The sequence below is a fragment of the Lissotriton helveticus genome, chromosome 6 (assembly GCF_964261635.1).
Source record: "Lissotriton helveticus chromosome 6, aLisHel1.1, whole genome shotgun sequence".
NCBI classification, from domain to species: Eukaryota; Metazoa; Chordata; class Amphibia; order Caudata; family Salamandridae; genus Lissotriton; species Lissotriton helveticus.
The window spans coordinates 198,755,093-198,774,253 of record NC_136067.1 but is presented as its reverse complement, the minus strand read 5'-3'; the positions used below and the strand labels follow the sequence as shown (position 1 = coordinate 198,774,253).

Sequence of the window (19,161 nt, the reverse complement as noted above, 5' to 3'; positions counted from 1 at the left end):
AAAAGGTCCAGAAGAGCTTTAGTGCCATGTTGGAGATATTCCTCTTCCGAGTGCACTACAAATGCCAGTGAGAGCGAGGTCTAAGATTTCAAAACTGGCAAGCTTTGGAGCACCACAGTCTCCTCAAGAGATTACAGCATTGAGAGCTGAACTGTTACATCAAGTTATTAACGAGGTTGGCTCTGATCTCAAAAGAGATGAAAATGAACTTTGAACTGTAATGAGTTGCTTAAAAGAAGATAACCTAGGGTCTAGTGGAAGAAGAATACAAATTGGGACTTTCATCTAGAAGAAGAAAGAGGGCAAGGGAAGTTTTCCAAGCTGTAAATACTGTACAAGAGACTGTTTAAAATACGTTTCCAAGGCCTCAAAGAAAGTTGCTCAAAGACTTTAATACATGTAAATAAGAGGTGGAGAAACGAGACTTTGTGTGTTGATTGACTGAATCTGAGCTACTACAAAAATGGAGTCTGGAAATTTGAATCATAAGTACAAATGTATCATTGGTACACTCATTGTAGGAGTAATTGTAGTAATAGCTGTAGTCATTACTGAGTCCATTTTAGTGGCATGCAAAGGTGAGGAAAATGGAGTGAGGGTACATGGGACATCCACGCCTACCACTGCTGTCTCAAAGGAGAGTACATTAGGATCTGAAAAAGACTTATTAGAGCAAACTAGTCACTTTCTTCATGTAGATTTATCCACTGAATGCTTATGATAAGTTGTTGTATTAATATGTTGACAATGTGGAAGTGAGAGATTGTTATGTGTGCAAGTAACTACCTTCTTCGGTTGAGGAGGGAATTCAATATCACCACCTACTCTTTGAGTATGGTAAGAGTTGTAGTTTACTCCTTAGTATGTTTTATAGAAAAGGCAATTATGAGTACTACTTCTCATATTGTGGTACTCTCAGCAATACGAGTCTAGAAACACTTGAACGAATGCCTTCCTGCTGGCTAAGCGGAGGATAGCCTTGAGATGGAGGGCGGTGAAGGGCACACTAATAGTTACCGGGGAGAAAGGCTTTGACTGCTGGTCTAAAGCAGAGGAGAGATGTAGGAAGGTGGCTACCTGACTATGGTTACCCCAGATTTTTTGCCTGTGTTTAGCTGGTTTTTTGACTTAGTTGACCTGGTTCCCTGCTAATCAGGGCCCCAGGCCATCTGCTCTCTCTGTAAAATGGATTCCATGTACCCTAGGTACATACCCCAATTGGAAATGGACTCCTTGTCAGCCCCTGTATAATGCACTATAGGTGCCCAGGGCATAGGGGCCACCAAGGCCTACCAGGGGCTGCAGCATATCTTTTGCCACCCCTGGCTGGTTCTTAAATTGACACAACTGGCTGATCACTCAGCTGGGGTAAGGTGGTGTAATCACCCCTTACTTAGATATAGTATACCTATATCTAAACCTATATCTGGACACATATAAACCTGTGAGCCACTCCTATGGAAGGCCTCATCAATCCTGGAGGCAGAGTGCGTGGTTTAATGTGAGATGGAGCTCTAGCATGAGCTGAGCCTGTCTGCAGCTGTCGGGAACAACTCCCTAAGCTGTTTCAGGATAATGCCATACCATATACTCTTAAGTGCCTTATAATCCTCGCGGTTATATAGCAACTCTGGTTTGGCTTTATCAAAACATGTCGTGTAAGGTGTCATACGATTTGGAATACTATCCCCTCGCCAGTTCTGGTGACGGGGATAGCATTCCACCCCTCTAGAGGGGTAAGACATGTTGCTTTACTGTAATGCGGTTAATTTCTAAAAGGGCCTTAGATCCACAAAATGGATGCCTCTGCCACAGACAAGAGTCTGACCCCCTGAAGCTGACCGAAACTCAGCCAAATGGGGCCTGGACAAAGGGTTTCCTGTCGCAGGAGGGTGTTACCACCCTCCAGACAGGAGATAGTGGATTGTAGCAGGGAGGTCTGAAAGAAACCAGACACTGCCTGGGGCGCACAAGGCTGCCCCTTGCATAATCCGGCCAAACCGGTTCTGGGGCACTCCAGCCCTCGTGCCAGGGCGGCCTGGATCAAAGGAAAGGGGTGTATCCACCCCCTTCCTGGGTCCCACCCATAGGGGGGGACCTAGCAGGTAATCACGCCCCCCAGATTCGAATAAGAGTGGGAGCAGTGCCAATGCACTTCAGATTATCCTGAAGAAACATAAGAAAAGAAATTCTGGACCCTTCGACATCCTACTCGACGTAGAAGCCCGAAGAATCTCCCTTGTGGTCAAGGAGTGACCACCCTGTGCAAACAGGCACCATCCAGCTATCGACGTCTACTTTGTTGCAGTTCTGCCGGAACTCGAGCGACAGAGATCGACGAGATCAAACCTGCCTGCTTTCCAACAGCCCGATCCACAGTCCCTGCAGAGCTGAGACCCGTGGAGGCGACCGGAAGCATGGGGCACGCCATCTTGAATTGACCACGAGACACTGACTGTGCAGCCCACGAGTGACCCTCGAAGCTGTACACCGGGGTTTGAGAAGCCCCAACCCTGAGCCACTCTTGCACCGAAGCTCACCCCTCTACACTCATCGAGTGCTGCGTGGGGCCCTTCTGCTACTTTTGGCTCAACGCGTTGGCCCGGTCACTTGCCAGCCGGCTAGTGGCCCCTGTGCCGACGAAAACTTGAAATCGACTTGTGAATCTGGTTGCTCCAGATCTGCACCAGCTCCCCTGAAAAGGAGCCCCCACTCTGACCCTCCTGGTTCGAGTGAGAAGCAATCTCCCGGTTCCGCGTGGATTGCTTTTGCCAAGTGTTGTTTGCTCCAATCTTGAAGCCGACAGCGCTGACGGCGAGAGCCTGCGTGGGACAGATCGTGACCTGCTCCTGGACGTCGTAGATGCCCCAGAGCCCACGTGACAGCGGAGAGAAGCACCTCGACAGCGACCTGATCGCGCCCGACATTGCCTGGTTCCGTCCTGGTTCCACCCTGGTCACTGCTGAGTGACCCAGACTCTGTCCCCTCTGCTTTCAGGTACTTTTCGACTCGAGTCCACCCTTGGACTCCACCGGACACTTTTCTTTCACCCCGCCTGCAGCCCTTTCAGCTTCAAGCACCAAGAGCCTGCGTGACGAAACCCGACTCGACTTCGACCCTGTGCACCCGCTTCCTGTGGGTGAGGTAACTTTGCTCCGCCGGTGTTCCCACACTGGTACACATCTCTAGGGTCTGTGTCTTAAGTTTTGTTCCTCTAGGTTCAGCGGAAGTGTCCTTAAACTTTAACTTTGTAACTTTTACGCACCATTGGTTAACATTGGTGCATGCGTGCGCTTTCCGCACTGCTCCCGAATCCCGTGGGCCTCTCCCGACTTCAGCACTGCTTGTCCTGACTGCTCCCAGCGATTCCCTAGGCCCTAGGCCTAACCACTGTTCGATTGGTATCTCTTATACCACTTGTTTAGTATATGGTTTGAGTGGCCACCCGCCCTCATCCATAATTGTGCAACTTTGTATGTTTAAACTGTGCTTTTGATTTAACGCTTGTGCCCCTTTATTCATAAAGAATACTGGGGATTGTTTTTAGTAATAAACACATATATTTTTATAATATATACTTGTGTGGTGTCCTTTCATTTGATATTACAGGATTGTATGTGGTAAAACAGCTCGCTTAACACGACCTCTTAAGTTAAGCCTTTAGGCTGCTTAGTCCATGCTACCCCCAGGATAGCTTGTCTAACAAGGTTGACTTACAACCTGACACCATAAGGGATTGTTTGGTCTGATAATAGGTGGTTCCAGAATTGGAAACATCACCTATCAGGCCAACTTCTCACAACTTCTCGCTTTAATATGGGAAGGCAAGGTCACAAAAACTCGTAAACCCCTGGCAGAACCATGGACAGAAATAATGGGGGATCCGGATACTCGTAACAAGGCTGAAAGAGATTCACAGACAAATAGCTCATAATCTGAGGGGATATAAGAGGTAGAGGATGGCCCGGTTTAGGTTTGGAGACTGTCTGCTGTTCATGGGCTCGTAGGGTCACACTGAGCGGACAGACATATGTACACATCAGCATAAAGAAGTTACAAGAGGCTTCTGCCCCTGTTCATTTCTCTTTGTTTCCTCTTTCTTTCGCCCCTCCTATGCACCCTACGCCCCTTGGAGCTTCCCCTCCACTCCTCCTTCCCCTGTAGCCCCGGGTCCTCAGGGGGTTCTCACCCCCCCACCAAAAAGACTAAATAGAAAAGCAATGATTTCCAGTATAGGCAGTGGACCCCTGGTAGTTTTAGTCTACGTCAGTTTGGAAAGGAATCTATTGTTTTACAGATGCCTTAATGTTGAAGTTTACTTTTTTTCTTTTTGCCTTCCCATTTGCACTGTATAATGGCACATACACCAACTCACAAAGGGCATAAATGTGCAAGAATTACATATGGGCAGTGGACACAACTATTCCACGTAACATATGTTGACAAAACTGGATCTTTTTTTTTTCAGTTTAAGAAATTTTTATTACATTTTTTAAAGATAATAACAGTACATATGTTACGAATTTGTAGAAAGCAGGTAAATAATATGTGTAAATAAGAAATACATAACATATGCAATAAAAACTAAATAGATTGATAGGAGGGGTATAGAGGAAGCAGAAAGGAAGAAAGAGGTAAAGAAGCAGAAAAAGTACAAGAAACAGAGAAGAAAGAGAAGAAAAAGAAAAAGAAAAAGAAAAGGGGAAATGAATGTGGGAGTAAATAGAAAGCATTCAAGAAGGAGAATTAGAAGGAAGATAGGATGTGAAAGGAAGCCAGAGAAGATCGATAGATAAGAGGCTGCTGCTTCTTAAGGAGATGGAATTTACTGGGGTTAATTAAATAAATAAATTCCTGAGATTAATTTACTGTTTACTTAACCCTGAAGTCTATAATAGATGATGTTAAATGTCTCATATGTTTGGAATATGCACATATTGATGATGTAGCAAAGATGCATGGTTTGTATCATATTAATGTCATAAATGCCAATAAAGAAGATTAAACAAATATATATAACCACATGAACAAATAGGATTATTATAAGCAAATGGAGGGAATGGAAAATTACTTTGCACCAACAGTAACATTAGACACCGCTTACGCACATAGACGTACCTTAACTTGCATATTAACAGACATAAAAAATAAATTAATGGATCGAGAAGAAGATAGGCGTAGAGGATCAGTTTTTAAATCTGATAACAAGGGCAAGAATTCTGAGTGGACCAAGGAGAAGTTAGCTGAAAAGACTAAGGGAAGTTCTAGTTATATAGCTTTGAATTGGGAACAACGAGGCAAGCTTTGCATACGTCAAGTTCAGAGTCGTTATAATACTGTATTTATTTGACAGAGAGTGTATGATCATATCTTCAATGGTCCTTGGGAGACATTTCTACTAGAATCAGTTCGAATGGCACCAGGAGTTTATTTTGTGTGTGGAATGAATGCATATGTTTGGCCTCCAAGCAAATGGTATGGTACTTGTTGTGTGGCAGTTGTGTTTCCAAAGATATGCAATGTGGAGAATTTGGAAAGAAATTTTAACAGTAGAGAAAAATGAGGACTGAGTGCTAGTGAAGTTGTGGGAGACATATTTGGAGAAATGATACCTAGTCTGGGAGAGGTATTGCATGACATCAAGATTTCGAGGCTGTCTACTGTTGTGGATAAGTTGTCTGTTAACACAGCTCAGTCTTTGCTTCTCATAGATGGGGAGATGGTCTTTTTTTCCTGATAGAAGTAAAGATCTGAGGGGATATATCAACAACATCAGTGATACACATCATGAGATACAAAATCTGGCAGCTGGAGGAGTTTATGATAAGATTGGGAAAGGATTTGGTGCACTTGGAAGTTGGTTCGCAAATCTAGGAAGTGGGATCTTTGGATACATCCTGAAGCCGTTAATAATTGTTGTGATCTGTGCTATTATCTTTGTAGGAATGATGAGGGTATGCAAGTGACACAAGGCGATGCAAGTGGAGAACTCCTCAAGGGAAAGAGAGAGAGAAGGGTGGAAAGACTGCAGGACAATCATTATGAGAATTTGAAGCAAATGGAGGAGTTCAGACAAAGGAGATTAGCTCGAACTTCTGTTTAGATCGGTCCACTCTGCAAGGATTTTTTAAATTTATTTTATTTGAGGATTTATAGAGCGTGTTAGGGTATCAGAGCACTTTACAGGAATAAACACTTTAGGTACGGCATTAGGCATAGGCAAAAACCAAGGAATGGGGGTTAGGAAATTGGACACAATAGGACAGCAGCCAGAGTTATATACAATATTGAGTCCAGAACTAAAGTCAGCGAGCACCATGTAAGCGATAAAACGGGAAAAAACAGCAATTGTATACGGGGGACAAAAGATAACAAGAGTCAGAGAGAAGCGGCAGAACATTTGAAGGAGTGAGAATTGGTACACAGAGAGTGCCAAGCAGTACAGGGGATTATGAACACAAACAAAAGTCTTGCTAAAAGGGGTTGGTGCAATCTAGGGGCATTATTGGAGGAATTTGCTCATTAGGAAGGCTTTAGCTTCCTTTTTGAAGATTGATAGAGACGGTATTCTTCTGATGGAGGATGGTAGTGAGTTCCAGATTCTTGAGGCAGCCCCAGAGAACGCTCGGTTATAAGTTTTTTCCTTGCAGAAGTGGGGTGGTTGGAGCACGAGGTCTCTGGGGGACCGGGAGATCCTGAGTTTTCCAGATACCACAATTTTCTGGGCGCGGTATGCCAGGGAGTTCATGTACAGGGCTTTGTGTGTGGTGCAGGCCAGCGTGAGCTGGATTCTTGCCTTGAGAGGCAGCCAGTTCAAGGCCTTCAGATGTGGTGAAATGTGGTCAAATGTTCTTAATCCAGATAAGAGTCTAGCTGATGCGCTGAGGCAAGCTTGTAGAGGGGCCATTGAAGTATTTGGTAGGCCAGATAGGGTAGAGCAGCCATTTTTAGGTCGGCATTTTCAGGGAAGGGTTTTAGTTTTCTCAAGTAGCTCAGATGGAACCTGGCTGTTTTGCCCATCGAGTTTAATGTGATTGCGCACATTCACGTTGCTGTCCAAGGTTATATTGTGAGATTTGGCAGAATCCACTATGTTCGGTGTGCAGTTGAGTGCTGTGATTGAGTTAATCCATTCCCGGATGTCACTGGAGTTGTTAGGGGGGGAGAGAAGGAGGAACTCCGTTTTTTAGGCATTCAGTTTGAGCTGGTTATTGGTGAGCCATTGAACAGTCAGTTTCAGGGCATCGTTCAGGTGGATAATATCCTCCAGAGAAGAATTTCAGCTAAGGGTTCAAGGTAGATATTGAAGAGTGTAGGGGACAGAGTAGAGCCTTGAGGGACACCAATTGATATCGGGGAAGGAGCAGATAGGTTGCTGTTGACTAAGAATCTCCGGTTGCGGTTCTGGAGGAAGGAACCAAACCATTTGATGACGGTACTTCCTAGACCCATCCTGTGTTCGAGGCATTCGATAATATTCTCATGGTTGACGGTGTTGAATGCCGAAGAAAGGTCCAGAAGGATCAGGAAGCAGGGATATTCTGGAGTGTTTTCTGATGACTCAACGTCATCAGAGGGGTGGACTGATTAAGTGGAAATCCCATTTCATTTTTAGGGGTGCATCATATTCAGAGTGCACCCCCATATAATCATTCATTGTATTAACGTGAAGCGTCAGAATTGTGAAAGGCATTAAGATGAATACGTGACGTAGTTTAGGCCATTGACCAGTAGCATGGAAAAGTAACATAGAAAATGAATGTATCAGTAGAAAATGTTAACATGAAGACATTGTGTTGTGAAGCTGATGATAATTTGCCTACTAAATGAACTTATCAATTAGGTGATTTAGGCAGATGTATTAGTGAAATTCTGTTACTTTTATGTAGATTCGTAAAACCTTCATGGTGCATTCTTATATTAGCTGAAATTCGTAGGACTGCAATGCAGGTCCCTGAAAGCGCATGTTTTAGTATTAACAAATTGAATTTCATGTGTGCTGTTGAATCTGTTCTCTCTCATGTTTTGTGCTGCAGGTGAAGAAGCACTTTTGTTAGACAGAATAAGGTATTTGTTTTATCAGCTAGGCAAGGAGAGTAGTGGTTTCAATTGTGTGGGTTGAGGAAGGTACACTGTCTACCATGGAAAAAAACCTTCAGTACTGTGCTCAGAGCAGATGGAGTGATTCGAAATGCACCATGGGAGTGCTACCTGTGAATAACTGGTTGTTGGAATTATGGATAGAGCCCCATTTCTTACTTGCCTTCAGAGAGAGAGTATCTTAGAATGAGCTCTGTCTTGGTATCTTTATGCTACTTGCCCGGTTGATCATGGAGAGACTTCTTAAGAAGACTACGTGCTGACACATTTTACCCTTTCTGAAAATGCATAATTAAAGATGTTCAAGCAAGCCTGGCTGATGAGGGGTGTTACCCCCAAACCGGTCCCAGGATGCTTGTTCCTGGTTCAGGGAATACCTGGTTTGGGAGTTCGGGCAGGACTGTTCCCATGAGGCATAGGGTACAGACTGATTTGCATTAGCTGGGTCTGAACTGAGGTGGCGAAGTGAGCTAAAAAATGATGATGGATTCAACTCAGATCTGTGGGGGTGAGGGTCTGAAAAGTTTCAGCACTCCGTCCATCATCTCCTTTTTGTTTACCTAATTAGGGATTTAATACTCATCATTCACCAACGCTCAATGCGGGGAAACTTGGACTAATGCTTCCTGATTTTCGGTATCGTACTTCTTGAATTAATTGTGTTGTTTATGCTACACCCGTCTAAATTGGTTGCTCAGATTCTGCTCATGCTAATTCGTTTGTATTTCAATACCCTTATGTTAAGATGTCTTTATGTCCAGTTATTTTTAGCACTGTAATAAAACAATCTAACCTGAAGAAGTTGCCTTTGGTTGTAATGGATCAGAGAGAGCTATTGTTTAATTGATTATTCTCTTAACATTCTTGTGATCCTACCTGCTGCTTAGGGCCCCCTCTGCCCCGGTCCATCGCAGCTCCCCTGCCGTTAGTGTGGAGGGCGGCTCCCCTACCGCGGCTCCCTGTGCCGGTATGGTGGAGAGAGCGGGCGCCATATTGGGAGGAGCCTGAAGAGCACTGGAACCAGAGTCAGCGGTCCAGTTGCCTGAGGCTCACTTCCATAAAACGCCATGTGTCAACGGGAGCGCAGCGGACGAGCGCCGCGGCGCGACAAAGGCGCGCCGGAGTTGCGCCTGAGTTAAGCCCGTCTGCGCCCGTCCGCGAGCGTCCGGGACCAGGGGCCACGGATTCTGGTCAAATACCCTTTTACTCTTCTTCTGAGTTAATCGCATTCAAACCTAATGCTAACTCGCGCCCCCCACTATCCCCACACACACTCAAGCGCATTTCTCAGCTGGAGATAGTGAACACCAATATCTCAGCTGATGATCCAATACCTATAAATATATTGAACCCAACTATCACCGGCCCTACACAAGAATTCAGATGTATTTACCTCAATACTCGGTCGATGGTTAAACACCAGATCGATATCTTTCTCCTATTAACGTCCGAGAAACCAGATATGCTCTTATTGACTGAGACATGGCTCACTCCAGACTCTTTACCAGACATACTCGTATCTTTACCATCTGATTACTACATTCTCTCAGCCAACCGCCTACCTGGGAAAACCGGGGGCGGAGTTGCAGCTATTATTCTCAAATCCCACCAATTTAGAGAACTATCGTCTCTACTCCTTTCAGATACAGAGAACATCGTCATTAAGCTGGATACTGACAGTGGAGCATTAGTACTGGTTCTGTTGTACCGCCCTTCCCAGTCGATGGCCACTTTTCCTTTAACTCTAACAGAACAACTTGCCTCTCATGTCACCAATTATTCTAAAATTCTTCTGATTGGGGACTTAAATTACTGGTTCGATAATGCAAAGTTGGACCCCCAGGCAGCTGAACTTACAGATCTATTAATAGATCTAAACCTGAACCAGCATATACACACTCCAACCTATCAGAAGGGCCACAGCTTAGATCAGATTTGGTCACTTAACCTGCCCTTACAGCTAAAGTCCATTTGCCCTTGCAGTTGGTCAGACCATTTCACAATCTATTTCTCATTTTCCATCAAGGGGGCCGCTAATCCTATTTTACAAGCAGGCAGAGAAATCCGGAAATGGAAAACCATGGACCTACCCTCATTTTTAAACTCACTGAACTCTTCCCTCCCCGTGCATAGTCAAGACATAGAGACAGCCGAAACTATGCTCACTCAGTGGCTGCGCCAAGCCGCAGACTGTCATGCCCCCCTGATTGGATTTAGTAGATCTCGAGGGAACGATGCTCATAAATGGTTCACCTCAGACCTAAAGAAACTAAAACTCGAAATCAGACAAAAAGAAAGAAAGTGGAGAGCGAACTATTTACCGCTTGATAGGATAATTTACTGTTTTGCTAGAAAGGCGTACCAAAAGGTTCTGCTTCAACACAAAACTGAATACTTCTCTGCAAAAATCCTGAATTCAGTGAATAGATCTAAAGAAATATTCAGCATTGTGAATGACTTGTGCAATGACGACAGGACAGTTCCCCCCACAGTTCCCACACAGAAATTCTGTGATTCATTGAACCAATTTTTTTGTGAAAAAATTGCAAAAATAAAACAAAATTTAACTAGCTCTCCTACCCCTACCCCTTTAGATGATATTTTTTACAATCCTTCGACACTATACACTTTTCCTATTATTGATCAAAAAATGTTTGTTGAACTCCTCACACTAGTCAAATCGGGGTCGCCCGACGACATATGTCCGCCTTACATTTTTAAAGAAATAGGAGGCACCATTCCCCAGAGCATTCTTCCCTTACTTAATGAATCTCTTACTCAGGGTAAGGTCCCTAGTAGTTTTAAACATGCACTACTGATCCCGTTGATTAAAAAACCGGGCATTGATCCACTGGACCTAACAAACTATAGGCCTATTTCCCTTCTACCCTACCTATCGAAAATTTTGGAGGCCCATGTCACCAACTGTCTCCCCAATTTTATTGAATCTACTGAATACCTAGAATTCAATCAAGCAGGGTTTCGTCCCTGCCACTCGACAGAGACAGTTATACTTGCAGTCCAGAATACTTTAAGAACCAATGCTGATAACAACTTGCATCAGGCTCTGGTGCTCCTTGATTTGTCGGCGGCGTTCGACACGGTTGACTATTCCATCTTGGTCGAGCGTGTCGAACAGGCCGGCCTCAGGGGCCCTGCCTTGAGCTAGCTGCAGTCCTTCATATCTGAACGCACTCAATCTGTGAGGCTAGGTATGTTCACAGCCCCCAAAATCAGTACCTCATGTGGAGTTCCTCAGGGCTCTTCCCTGTCCCCTTTATTATTTAATCTGTATCTGCGCCCTTTGTTGTATTCTTTGAAAAATCACAATGTCACGATATACAACTACGCAGATGATTTACAACTTATTTTTTCCCTGAGCTCTCCTGATGCAGTTGTACAATTCCAAGCCACTATGACCCACATCCAAAGCTGGATGACTTTGAACCATCTTAAGCTCAACCCGGGCAAGACAGAACTTGTCTTGCCCGGGAAAAGCGAAATCAGCTGGGGCCGTCATTTTTGGCCCTTAGACTTGGGAAATCCCCCCGGTAAATCTCACTCCATCAAGAGTCTGGGGGTAACCATCAGCGAGGATCTCTCATTGAAAAGCCAGATAGGAACGGTAGTCTCTTCTGGATTCTTCCAGTTGAGAAAGATAAGGAAAATCGCCCATTTTTTAACCCACTCGCCTCTGATTCAGGCAGTCATCGCCTTGGTTTTATCCCGCCTTGATTTTTTGAACAGTCTTTATCTGGGTCTTCCAGTTGGTCAGCTTAAAAGACTGCAGTATCTGCAGAATCAGGCAGCCAGGCTTATCTACAAGCAACCTAAGTGGCAGTCCATCAGGCCAGGCTTGGAGGAAGTACACTGGCTGCCTGTGGCGCAGAGAGCCGCATTCAAAGCCGGATGTATTATTTTTAAAGCTTTGCAAAATAAGGGCCCGAAATTTATAAGGCAGCTGATATGCAAATATATCCCTTCACGCAGCCTTCGCTCAGCCCATAAAGATTTACGTTTGGTACCCCAGTATAAGAAAAAACGTCAGGGAGGCAGCAGCTTTCACTACCTTGCAGCCTCCCTCTGGAACTCCTTGCCACAATCCCTGCGTCAAACTGAAAACCTTCTTTCTTTTAGACATGCTTTCAAGACCTGGCTTTTTAAACAGGCATACTCTAAATAGATGACTGCCGAAAATGCCTTGCTGTGTTATGTCTTCAAACCCACTGTTCAATAGCGTCATGAAGCCCACGGGCGTACGTGCGCTAAATACATAAACAATTAACATAACATAACATAACATAACATAACAACTATCTCCCCTTGGAATAATATATCCTGTAGATTAGACGTAGGACTCAGGTCGACTAGGTCTCTACCGTATTTACTTAACTTAATTGTATGTGCCAGCTTGCTCAGAGGTCACTAAAAAATTTCTCGAATTCACGAGAAGGGATTAGTCTCTGACAACCGCATAAACATGGCAACTTTGTTTCCCCAAGATAAAACGTATCTTCAGAGTCGTGGAAACAATAGATAGATATTTTACTCAGTCAATCGTGCATGCTTCGTTTCATGAGAAGTGCAGAGAAATAGATAGACGGGCGTTTTCAATAAAAGATTTATTGAACAGTCTTCTTTCTCAAGCATAAGAAATGAACTGCTACAATCGTAACACAGTTTGTAAAATATAATGCGTACAGTATAAATAGTAGAATAAAATAATACTGTAAGAGCATTGTATGGTTCGTAAACCATATAAAAATACATACATAAATAACAGAGGCTAAAAGTACTCAACTGACACTTCTAAAATACACCTACCCCGGTGTACCTAACCTAAGCTTAGTACAAGGGAAGAAGTAAGTGAGGTGTAGCATAAATGTAGTATTCTTTTGCCAAGAATCTGACCAAGATTTCTCTAAGAGTCTAATCAGCTTCGTACCTTAGTTTTAGAATGGAGAAGGCTGGTCTCAATTTCCCAACAACCCGCAGGGATAGCTTGGAAACACTGGAGCTGGATTTCTCGGCAGGAGAAAAGACAGCGTCTCTCTCAGTGCGTCTGCTGGAGGGTCGGCTTCCTTCGGCACTTGCTGTAGCAGGGCGCGTCAGGCAAGTAGATAGTCGAACTGCTCCAAACCACTGTGAGTTTGCTTGGGCAAGTGTGGGCATATTTATACCTTGAAGGTGCCTGGTTTGACGTAAAGGTGGACATAATAACGCCACCAAAGAGTCTCAGTTCTTTGAAAACTCCATGAGTTCTTGGATAAGTCACTGCTCAAGCAAGGGGAAATCCCTGACTGCTGAAGGCGAGTTTTTCCAAGAAATCGTTGTGGATTTTCGGAACTAGTTGAAGTAGCCCTGCCATATTTGGACTGCATGAGCTATGCCTAAATATGGTTATGATTTCCATGCCTATATAAGGATATGGTGGTTTATAAGGGCATAAATCGGGAAACTTACAATAGGGTCCTAAAATAATACATAACACCCTTTACATTTTCATGCTGTGAAAAATAACCATCGGAGTTCGATTTTAGAACAGGATTAGAACTTATGGGACCTTTCAGGATCTTCTCTAAAAAAACAGTTGCAAACGTGGTCTTGCTTATTAATAAACATTTATGCTAAAGGTTGCAGAGCATGTGTTAAAATGTGACTTCATGTTCATTTTCTTCCCTTTTAGTTGTTACACCATATAGATGTATGCAAATTGATTAATTAAAACCAACATTTATCTCATACCTGGGTGTAATGGGCGATCCATGCATCTGGAGTTCGTTCACCAATCCCGTATGTGAAATTCTCTTCTTGTTTATACCAGGTTTTAATTACGTATTCCCATGAAGCGGGAACATTTGTCTTGTACATTATTTCACCGCAAGCAGTTGCTAAAACAGAGGAAGGACACAGAACAAGAATGGTATGAAAGCTGTATGCAAGACTCACTTGTGCCAGCCCTACCTACTGGATTAGGTAGTATCCTAAGAATTTTGCACCCAATTTTCAAAGGCTGCTGCCAGCTTGTGATTTGATCTCAACAATAGGGGTAATTCACAAATATTTCGATGCTACGGACTCTTGTAGTACTTTTGGATTTCTCCCCACAGTCGCCCTCCCCAGACACTAACCAAGTTTCTTACTCACACTATTGTGAAAGATCACAACCATGAGATAGGTCTATGTGAGAAGACCCCGACATAATGGCTGTTTTTTACCTGTCTCTTTCACCATTCCCCATTACCTTCAGTTTTTTTGTTCTGCATTTTATATTTACTTTAGTACATGCTGAAGGGGAGGGGATTTTGCTTAACGGCTAGAGCAGTGGCGTAGCAAGGGCAAGGGGTCGGTCCACCCCTGGCGGCATGAGTTTTGGGGGCAGCAGCCTCATACCCCACCTGTTACCAGCACTGACGCAGGGCAGCAAAATTAGCAATCGCCAGCACCTGCACTGCTGTTACGTGCGGCTGCCATAGACAGCAAACGCCAGGACCGCCATGGGCTGTTTAAGGTCTAGCTACGCCAGCGCGCGGCCGACTTTGAAGCTGGGGAACCAGATTTGAGACTGGCTGGAGGTTCAAACAACCTGTGATTCTGGGCAAATCACTTAATCTCCCCGTGCCCAAAAATGTATGTGTCCGTCTGGATGGCAATTGGTGCTCACTGATTGTAAAGTGCTTTGATACCTTTGGGTTGAGTTTGTGCTATAATAAACTGCGAGAAAAAATAACTCCTTCTCGAGGGCAGATCAGATTGTCATCAGAAGCTGAGGGACAGCATTTGCACTAAGGAGATACAGTGAGTGGTGAGGCTGATGTTTCTAGCTTACAGGTTGTTTCTTTATGCAGACCACCACTCCTTGGCACTCTCTTCACTCATTTGAGCGCTACATAATAATAAAGCATGATACTGTGCACAGCTGAAGAGAATGGCCCGCTCAGGGTTTAAAAAGATGCTGGTGAGATACACTCTCTTTAGTTTTTGACTGAAAGATAGTGCAAGACATGATGATTGCATGCCTGTCAGAAGTGCCAGTGGTCCACCATTAGTCCTGCTTGTACCTATGCTGGTGCTACTTCAGCTACACTTTCTCAGTCAGGACAGTAGCATCCAACTCTGATAGCTGCCACTGGGCATTAAATAGCCTTTTCCACGAGCAATGTAAATAATTCAACCCATTACTGGACCTAAAACTATGCCTGACAGTGATGTAAGCGGAAATGTGAAAACTGTATCATTTAACAAGAAAGAGTAAGGAAATCTGATTTCTCAAAACTGCCCCTGTCAACAAATCTACTCTCCAAGGCACCAAATCTAGTATCAGAATGAATTGTGAAGTTCCATGTTTCGGCCTTCTTAATTAATTTTTAAATCTCAGCTCCAAATTGTTTTAGCAGTCTGCTGGCGGGATCTGTTATTTCCAATATACATAGAGTGAGCTTTGGGAAGCCCCTTGCTCACGATTGGATGGTTTTGTAAGACATTAGTTCACTAGTTGGAAAGGATGTGAGTCCTTCCCAAGAAATAAGCCTGTGATCCTCTTTTACTGAGAACCAAATATCCTATTGTAGCACTTGATTCTCACAGGTTGATGAAAATCCCTTTGGTGACTTCCTCATAAGCATGGAACACCGCTAGCAGTTTCTGAATCCTACAACCACAATGCCCCGGAACTCCACTGGATGCATTATCACACGATATCAGGATGTCATTATCAATGGGACAGGCCTACTGGATTTGTCAGGGTGTCACCACATCAGTAAAATCAGCCACATTATTCACAAATGTAAGACCAAATGCGATGCAGCGCGCTCAACGAAATTAGTTTTATTTATTTATATGTTTACTTACCTCTAAGTGGCCAAAATCCTTAGTTTACAACCCCAATCTGCCCCTCCGTTGCCTCACGTCAGCACTTGGCAGCACTCCTACCACGGGCCGCAACTTAGCTGCGCATAACAGTAACCTCACACTAGAAGCCGCACTCATCAGCACATGCATGTGCTCACATGTTCAAGAGTAACCAGCCCAGAGCTTCCTACACCAGTTTTTGAGCAATGGCCTTAATTTAAAAGGAGGGTACTGGCAGTTATCACTTTCAGTCAATTTACCATGAATGTACTATGAGTGAGACTCAGGTAGTGAGACTCACTGACAGTAAAAGTAAAAAAACAAGAAAATAGCTAGTTACATTCGAAAACATAGTGGGATTAAATGGACCCATTTGTTACAAATATGTTATCTATCTCAGTTGTCTTCTCTTGAATTTACGGCTTTCCTTCATATTTTTGTCCCTCCCAGGAGAATGTTGATGTCACAGTGTTCTGATTGATTGTTTTGTGTCCTTCTACTGCTCCCCTTGCTTGTTCATTTGAATGTCTATTTATAGAGTGCAACTTGCACCCAAATAAATTATTCTCCACCATTAGGACTTCTTTATTTTCTAGATTGAGCCCATTGACATCCATCCCGTGTTTGGCCTTGTATAGGGAATACATTACAACAAGATGTTGCCTACTTGATTCACCTACATGAAACATAAGTTGTGAGTCATCACAGCAGCATCCATACTTCCTCATCAATTGAGCTACTTTAATAATGTAGATACTGAATAAATAAATTGACAATGTGGCTCCCTGGTGGGTCCCACAATGACATAGGGGAAAAGAAGGTTTCTACCATCACTTTTTATGATCTCTGGCTGAGGATCGAAGCAAGTCAATTCAAAACCTTTCCAACAATACCACATTGCTTTAAGTTGGTGCTCAGGATATTATGGTCCATGGCAAATAAAACAAAATCAAAGCACAACTTGTTGTTGTCAGCTGCTAATTTGCTGTTAATTTGAGGCCATACGGTGCAGCTACTTTGGCAGAATCAGTACTTCTGTTAACTCTAAAAGCCACTTGTGCATCATGTAGAAGTACATGATCTTCCAAAGTAAAGCAAGTTTCTTTGCCACTATTATTTTCATGATTTTCGCAAGAATGGGTAAGAATGTCATGAGATAGTAGTTCGTTTTGTTATAGGGGTTCTACTTTTACTTCTTTAATAAAGGTTTGAATATATCAGTTTTAAACTCAGTGGGTTTAATACCAGAATTGAGTGAAGGTTTAATCATTTGGTAGCCTTATTGAGTTCAGGAATTTCGCTGCGAATTATTTGGTTCGGCATAGGATCTATATGAGACCCAGATTTCGATTTCTTTTTTTAAATATATTTTTTATTTTACGTCAGCAGATAGTTATACATGATATAATTAATCATAAACAAAGCAATACAAATCCAGCAAAGCATCATCTCATGTCATAATATAGTTCATCATAAACAGAGTAGAACGATTCCAAGGAAGCATCAGTCTATATCATAAAATAATTCATCCCACATAGAACAATACTAATCCAGAAGAGCATCAACTTATATTGAAGAAAACAGAATAGAAGAAGAAGAAAAAAATAGAGAAGGCTATAACAAGAACACCAGTCATATCCAATTAGAGACTGGATCCCACAGTTTTTGTCCAAATGTTTTTTTTTTCCGCCCTTTTAGTTTATAGACCGCATTCTTAAGTTGACAATAATTTTGACTGCCATTGGTGAAAAACTGGAGGATCAGCATCTAACCAGCGAGATGTTATACAATATCGATATACAGACATACAAATAAATAATAAACCTTCTTCTTCAAACGTTCTTTTATCAATTTGCTCGGACTGGATTCCAAGAATTACTAATTCAGTGGATAATTCAGTTTGTATCCCTAAACTATTTTTAAGAAAAAATTGTACTTCCGTAATAAATTTAAGTAGATTTGGACAGGTAAAAACATGTGAAAAGAATCCGCAGCTATATGACTGCATCGATTACACTTATCTCCACTTTTTGCTTTCCATTTTGTCAGTTTAGCAGGGGTGTAATATAAATCCAAAATGGACATAAAATGTTGGCTTTTGAACGATCCATTAAATAAAACACTGCTCGACAACTCTATTGCTCTGGATAGGTCCACATTTTCCATTTCTAATTTTCTTTCCCATTTATCTGTATATACATTCAAATCATCCTGTAATTTATTTATCATCATCTGGTATATTAAACCAATTTTACTACACTTTCTGCTGCCTTCTATCATGTCAATTTGTTCCATCGTTATTGAATTTGTAAGGCTTTTAGCTTCCAGAAAACGACAAATTTGGAGATACTTGAAAAAATCAGTTCTTAAAAAATTATATTTTTGCTGCAAATAAGACTAAGAAACGAATTGGCCGTCCTGGTATAAGTCTCCTAATATACACACTCCAACGGAGTGCCATCTCTGTATTACAGGGAACATTTCAGGTAGAGTCGAGTTGTTCAGTATAGGCGTATAATAATTCAGGTCTAGACAGAAATTAAATCTTTTTTTAAGCTGTTTCCAAATTTGGAAAGCGGTTTGTATAATTTTAAATTTTGTTTTTTTATAATAACTGGGCTCTATTATTCTCACCAGACATTGACGTGCTTCCTTACCAAAAACCATTTCATATATTGACGGCCTAGTTGATTCGTCCATATAAACATCTTGACAGATTAATATTCCTATGTGTTTTAATACGACCGCCCAGTAATATAACCGGAAATTCGGTACCGCCCAGCCTCCCCTGGATCCAGGTAATGTACACCATTTAAGCGCTCTTCTGGACCTTTGATAGCGCCAAAGAAATCTAGAAGCCATTCTATCTACTTTACAAAAAAAATCAGAGGGGAACAAGAGAGGTATGGTATGAAACAAATAAAGAAATTTAGGAAATATTAACATTTTCAACACATTAGTACGACCGTACAAAGATAGATGTAAATTATTCAGTCTCTCCAAAGTCCTGTTAGCTGAATCTAACATAGGATCAGTATTAAGCCGTATAATATCATCTACTTCAGCAGATATCATTATACCCAGGTAAGAAGCTTCATCAGAGAACACCAAGTCCTCCGGCCTGCCCTCCATCGAGTGGATTAGCTGTGTTTTCGATATATTCAATTTGTATCCCAAATTCCTGAGCCAATTCTATTATTTTAGGTAGCG

The 19,161-nt window shown here is 42.7% G+C and overlaps 1 protein-coding gene across 1 annotated transcript in view; it reads right to left on the bottom strand.

Moving 5' to 3' along the window:
* Nucleotides 1-19,161, bottom strand: part of LOC144761286 (cysteine-rich venom protein-like) — a 345,826-nt gene that overhangs the window by 65,207 nt on the left and 261,458 nt on the right. The window contains exon 5 of the mRNA XM_078646738.1: nt 13,846-13,991. Coding sequence (XP_078502864.1) covers nt 13,846-13,991 — 146 coding nt within the window. The remainder of the gene's footprint in view (nt 1-13,845; nt 13,992-19,161) is intronic.